This window comes from Sinocyclocheilus anshuiensis, unplaced genomic scaffold (genome assembly GCF_001515605.1).
Source record: "Sinocyclocheilus anshuiensis isolate Anshui unplaced genomic scaffold, SAMN03320099.WGS_v1.1 scaffold529, whole genome shotgun sequence".
Lineage (NCBI taxonomy): Eukaryota > Metazoa > Chordata > Actinopteri > Cypriniformes > Cyprinidae > Sinocyclocheilus > Sinocyclocheilus anshuiensis.
The window spans coordinates 423,160-430,154 of record NW_015540872.1 but is presented as its reverse complement, the minus strand read 5'-3'; the positions used below and the strand labels follow the sequence as shown (position 1 = coordinate 430,154).

Here is a 6,995-nt window from a genome sequence, read left to right as displayed (position 1 = left end):
CATACACACAGACACACACACACACACACACACACACACACACACACACACACACACACACACACACACGCTCAAAACACACATGTGTGCTGTAACACCAACAGACATACAAGTGGTGTATAAGCAGCAATCTAACACAGTGGAGAGCTATTACAGTGTGTACTGAAGCTGCTGGCTCTGAGGAAATGGAAGCTGATGGGGACAGAACACTAGTGTTGCTGGAGAGAAAGAGAGAGGCCAAAAGCGAGCTAAAGGAAAAGAGAGGCAGAGATGTTGAGCTGCTCTCAGCATGTGGTTTCAGAAAGGCCTGCAGAGAAAAGGCCTGATCCACCCCAGTGACTCAGGTAATACCTTTGTCCACTTGAGCATTAAATGACTCGCTGCTATACAGCTTAGTTAGAGAGAGAGGGGCTCGGGAAATGGGGCTTTTCAATTCGCTCGCCCGCGGTCCTCATACTTCGAGCGATACACACACACACACGCAGCCAGACTAATGTTTCCCACCTCCCTCTCTTGCACACATGAGCCAAGCCCATCTCACAGTCCGTGGATCCCAAATGAGTGGGGTCCAGCCCAAGGTGAGGCGGTTAGCCTCTGATAATTAAAAGCAACCCCTCTGGAGACAGAAGAGGTTAAATGAGAGGGCCCACCGATTCTGCCTGCAACAACAGTATTTGCAGATCATCCAGATTACCCGACACTTTCAGACCACGCTGCTGTATGCATCAACACTCAGGGATACTTTGCTTTCAAGTGTCTTGGAGAGCCAATTCAGTGCTCCAGCTCTGTGTAAAGGTATGTAAATGCTCAGGATAAACTGTTTATAAACGAAAAGGGTACGGTTATGCTGTTTTTTTTTTCAGTCAAACAGCATTCAGAGACACTGTGTTTTACAATTTAAAAATGGATGTAATAATCAGAGCTGGGGGTCCGAATCTGACCTGGGTTATATCTCAATCACAACTTTTTCAATACTCAATTATCCTATACACAAAGTAAAAAAAAAAATGTTTGGAAATCTGGTGCTCAGGAAACATTTCTTATTTACGTCAATGTTGCGCTGTTTCACATTAAACCACTATACACTTTTTTCCAGGAAGTTACTGCCACTTTTGAGCAGTTTAATATGTACGTGCTCAATAAAAGTATCTATTTCTTTAAAAATAAACAAAAAGATTTGGGGTTAGTATGATTTTTTTCAATGGTAATAAACTTAACCTTTATGGTTCACAGTGCTCACAGTGTGTATATTTTCTGAATTTTTCTCTGGAATGAGACCGCAAACTGAAATGGCTCATGAAACACTAGATTTGAGCACATATGACGGGCAAATAGGCCATCATGTGAGGAAAAAAAACAACTTGAGTCTCTTGTTTGTTCTTAAAGAGAGGGGCCGACTGCTCTCTGGCAGATGCTGTGAAATACAGTGGCAGATTTAGCCAATTTTAGTGCTTCTAGCTATAATGGTGCATGACTGTCTCTCCAACTTATTCGCACAGGCCCCAGTCTGAGCTCACTGAAACGTGTCCATGAGGCCCAAAAAACCCCACTGATACATTATCATACGTCAACACACAAGCACACTAAATTACATACACTAAGGCTCTTGTGTTTGTGCGTCCTCCTCGGCTCTCTGTATGGGCACAGCTGAGCGGTAGCATGGGGAGAGGACTGCGTTACTGCCGCATGGCCGACTCTGCCATTTCAGTAGCATTGGGGCGCCCGCGCCCGTTTGCCACAAGGCTTGTCCAGGCTCATTGCCCAAGGCAGGCGGGCTGACCCAGGCTGGCCCAGATGTCAGAAAGGGAAGCAGGGGTGCGCTAGTGCGCTGCGCCAATGCTTTCCAGTATGGCCAGACATCTGTCCCATCTGCTGGCGCCCAGCCTGCTCCCTCGTTCATTTGCCCCTTCCCCCATCTCAACCCATCCACCTCATTTTTTCCTTCTATTTCCTTACATAGCTCCTCTAACTTGAAGGGTAGGATATGTTCTGCGCATTTCTGCTATACAAGCCTACACTAATAATAACCCTGTGCTGGTATCAACCCAGGTGGTCATTCTAAGCTAGATGGTCTGTATCTCTTTTACTTGCCTCTCTGTTTTACAATTCCATCCATCCAGATGTCCACCTATCCCTCCCATTAGAGGCTCTGCCCCGTGCTCATACTGCCTCTTGTCTTCTGGCTATCTCTCCAGAGTCTGTCTCGCACAGCACGCGCCACTCCTTTCTCCTCTCCTTCTTTCTCTCCTCTCCTCCTCAATCACACCAGCAGCTGTTCGCTCTCATTTCTGCAGCTCATAGTCAAAAGTGTTCCACTTGTTAGCTGTGGCAGAAAGCCCTGCTCCCTCCACACATCCGGAATGCAGAGACATGAGCATCCAAACAAAAGATAACACAGTATTTCCTCTCTTCCCTCATCCCCAGCAGAAGTTTCGGAGAAGTTTCCCTGACTCTTAAATGTGTTAGCAGTAATAATAGCATTATATAAAGCACCTTTAACTTGAGAAATGCTATATAAATTTAACCCTCATGTTCTGTTTGGGGTCTGTGAGGATCATTTAATAGATGCTACTTAAAATTGAAGTATCAGGTGACATGATTTAAATTAATAAAAACCTTGATAACAGACCTACTGTAACACCTAAAATGTGCATTAAACACAATTGCTTTATTAAAAGTGTTAAGGGCTTTCATTGGGTCAAAATAAAATGTATGTAAAGAAATAGAAACAAGAAATTACTTTTAATGAATTATTATTTTTTAAATTAATTATTAAATTAAATATGTATAAATTAAAGAACGTTATATATACACAGTAAATTAATTTGCATGAAGTTTAAAACTGTGACAGAGTTTGTGAATTAAAAGAAAGAGATAAAGTGAGATTGAAGAATAAGAGAGAAAAAGATTAGGAAATAAAGAAAGGAGTAAAAAAAACAGTAAAAGAGAGAGCAGGACAGAGGTCAGCAGGTCCTATTTGTGTTTTCTCCCTCTATTATATGCCACAGGGAAGACCCAGATGTTCGGCTTTATCCCATGATGCTTTATTTTAGGACTGCTTAAACCCAAAAGACTGCTTCCAATGATAAAAAACAGGCCTCTCACAAGTTGACTTGAGATTTGTATAGGGCTCTTGGCAAAACAATATATCAAGGACAGAATGGCTTTAAGGAAATTGTTTTCCTCTAAGCAATTGATGTAAGGTGATCTTGTACGCTGGCAAATTAAATGCCAATTCAAGCAGACAAAAAATAAAATCGAATTCTTTTGTAGAATTAGGATAATTCCTTTTAGACTGTCTGGCCATACGGCTACAATCCGACACAATTTCCGCCTGGAGGTGAGAGGTGTCACTTCTAATAGGGAAGCAACGCCGGGGGATGGAGCCATTGTTTGGAGGCCGTGCCCAGCTCATCCTGAACCCTGAGAGGGTCTTAATGAAGAGAGACATGCGGTCTGGGGAATAGTTTGAGCGGCTTTTCTCTGGTGACTTGCAGACGAGGGCCAATCTGTCAGGGACGCATTGAGCGAAATTACTCGGCGCGCTGGGACGCGCGGTGACAAGCGGGTGCGTGTACGCGCATGGCGCAGTCGAGGGAAATGTATTGACAAGCAAATTACGCTCTCAGATCGCCTGGCCGCTTTCATTTCCACTCCCCGGGACCTGAGGCCTTTTGTTAGCCTGCGGATGGGCCGGGGTGACGGGGAAGAGACAGGACAGAGACAGAAAGAGAGAGAGACATTCAACAACCAGCCCACTAACTGTTATGACACTGTAAAATTGTGAGCCGTAGCATCGGCAACATTAAGACTGGCAGAGCGGCCGTCTCTCTTCCTGCATGACCGAGCACAGCATTATGGGAATTAATTCCTTTCCAATCAGAGCATTTTTTAAGGTTCATATATTTCCCCAGTCTAAACTGAGAAAATTAGGGAAAATGATACCTTGCCAGAATTGCTGACAAGTGAAGATATTCTAATTAGACAGATGTACCCAGCCAGTGGCACGGGGTGGGTGGGTCCACTGGCACAGGAAGTGGGGATCTCATAGGTGAGGTCACTCCCACCGAGCGGATCAGTGATGCATAAGCGGCGAGAGCTCAGTGATACTGCCATTACAGATAATCACCCAGACACAGCAGACAAGTCCATACATACCTCTCATTAACACTGACCCAGTGCTGGCCCTCATTTATCTGACATATTTAGAAAGATCCGCTTCCTTTGATTTAAGACAGGAATTCAAAGCTGGTTATTTCTGCTCCAAAAAGGAAGAGAGACAAAAGCAGCCCCGACCGCATGCTAGCACATGCTAACTGCCGTACAAATCGGTCCGCATCTCCCTTTCTCACTTAATTACAACCTCATCATTTTCTTTCAAAAGAATGTTTTGCCTGCACTTTTGTCCTCAAAGTGAACTATTGTGTGCAACTTCTATGTCTTAGCCCGACAGACAAAACACGATCGTTAACGGCATTACCGTCGCACTCGGAATGAGATTCATCTCCTCTATCTCCGTCCTGATCATTTTTAATCATCTTCCGCGTGATGATCGAAGCTCAGTTGCGGCGGAAAGGGTATGTTTGACTAGCCGGGCTTTCTTAGACTCAAGGGTACGGAGAGTAAATACCAATCTGCTCGGCTAAATCTGCGGCAGACAGGCAAACTTCAATTAATGGGAATGCAACTCATTTGTGTTTACTGTATTTTCTAAAGGTCAGCCAAGTCATGGACTCGGAGGCTTGCTCTCAGCCCATTCCCAGGGTTAAATCTATTATCACAATGAATGGCTGAGAGGTCTCGGTGCCTCCTGATATATGACTATCCCAGACTCGAGCTGACCCATCAGAAATGCTATTAATAGATGGGACGGCCCCTGGTTACGCTACTGCAGCTTACTCCTAAGGGAGGAGGGAAGACGCGCTTACGCGTACGGATCCAAATGATTTTCAATTTGTTTTTGCATCACAAGCTCGCTCCCTGTTTAGCTCGTTTTTACAAGTGCATGCATATTCTACTCACGCTCTTTAACATGAATAGATGCATTCCACACCTTCAACACAGATGATTGTTCTCCCCAAAGTCGCATGCTATAGCAAAGACCTTTCCAGCTCCAGCTGCAAGCATTGTTCCAACTTGCCAAGGCTCATTAATGCTGAGAGCGATAAGCTCTGAAGGACAAATTGTGCACATGTATCAGCAAGAAGAAAAGGTACGAAACGCTCTCCTATCCTCTCTCCCCCGCACGTCCTCCTCCCTCCGCTCTCAGCTTTGTTTTGTAACATTCCCAGCTATCAGAGAGCTTAATGTCTAATTGCTATCAACCGCTTACCACTGTTGTTGACAAAACAACAAATGTCTATGAATAAAAAAGCGAGAAAAAAATGAATAAATGAATCCGCTATGTGGCTGCGAGCTCCATCGCCTTCTGCTCTCGTTCATTTGATCCTTCTGTCTTTTCTCAAATAACTTAGAGGAACTTAGGTGCATTTAAAGTTTCAAAGCACAAGTCTAATGATTAATTTCTCTGAGTAAGCAGGAAGGACTAACGGCATTAGTTGGAAAAATAAAACACGCTCTTTCTGAAAGTAAACAAAAATCTGGATTAAAAGAAACAATTAAAATGACAAGCATGAGGAGATAAACTTTAATGAAGGTGTCAATCGATATTTAAGCACATAGAGATAGCGTCTGAGAAATGCTCCCAAGGCAGCCCGGAGGGTCTTGGAAGCTCTTCCATCATTATGATACGCAACGTTACCACAAAGTTACTCAAAAGAGAAAGCAATTAAGGCACAAGGGGCCTCCGAAATACCCTTCAATGATGCAACAACCGGTTCCCATGCACAGGCGTCAAGACTGCGCTGTAAAAATGGGCTATATTGCACATGGAAGGTGTTAAGCTTGTAGGGGTGGACCGGTGTGTGAGTGATTTAGCTCTAACTTGTTATTTAGCATACAGCTGGTTTGCTCACACTGTGCTGAGGGCTTGGCCCACTGCCCGTAAATTCTTTTGTGACTGTACATACCTGGAGCTGGAGAGGGTTGAGTCCTGACGCGGCAGCAGCTGCCATTGTGGATGGAATGAACTGCACCGGGTAGTTATCACCTGTCGGAGAAAGGAGGAGGGGGAGATAGTGAACAATGCGCACAGGTTGAGACAATGAGCGGCCCAACGGCAGGCCAGACAAGTGCCAACACAGTTCCTGTGGGCCTGCCTGCACCCAGCCTCGGCACTCAGCCCAAACATCTGCACTCACAAAAGAGTCAGCTGGCCGGAGCAGAGCGGGATTTACACAGGAACGTCTCTCTTTCTCTCACATTCGGGCTTTCTTCCTTCTCCCTTTTTTATCTTTGCCCACACTTGCACAGTCTTTTCTGATCTGACTGTGCATTGTGTTCAAGGTTATGCCCTTTTACGTTATTGTTCGTAAGTAACTACGATTTATATCATGTTCTGTGAGAAGCTTGCCTAGTCATACTATTGTTCTACATGCCATTATGTGTTTTACAATGTGATATGGCACAGTAAAATATGTGTGTGAAAGAGAGAAACAGTGTAGAGACGCCAACTTCAACAGGTTTTAACAAGACAATTTTCTTATCTGAATGCAGCTTGAAAGACATTTTCATCACAAGATCAAACGTATCCAAAAGAATCAAACAATACAATAGGGCAAACGGAAAACACAATAGGAATCCGATGAAAAACTACAGGTTTGAACAAAAAACCCCTGGAGATATAGCTCTGGAAACCTTATACAGATAATTGAGTGCCTCTGAAAGTGTGTGTTTAAGTGTGCGAGATGTGTTTTGTGCTGTGGTTGGTGTATATAACACTGTCTCTGGCTCAGAGAGCAGAGGTTTGACTGAAGCATGCCCATGGAAGGGTAATTGGCCCTCTTTCAGCCCCCACTTCTGCCTGTCACTTCTTCTCACAAACATATGGAGCTATTAAGCCACAAGCATAGGGGTAAACATATATCCTCCCTCTT

General features: G+C 44.3%; 1 protein-coding gene across 11 annotated transcripts in view; it reads right to left on the bottom strand.

Annotated features, from left to right (window-relative positions):
• Positions 1–6,995, bottom strand: part of sox6 (SRY-box transcription factor 6) — a 166,644-nt gene that overhangs the window by 30,679 nt on the left and 128,970 nt on the right. For all 11 annotated transcript variants that reach the window (XM_016485751.1, XM_016485755.1, XM_016485756.1 and 8 more), the window contains one exon: positions 6,030–6,109. In XM_016485751.1, coding sequence (XP_016341237.1) covers positions 6,030–6,109 — 80 coding nt within the window. The remainder of the gene's footprint in view (positions 1–6,029; positions 6,110–6,995) is intronic.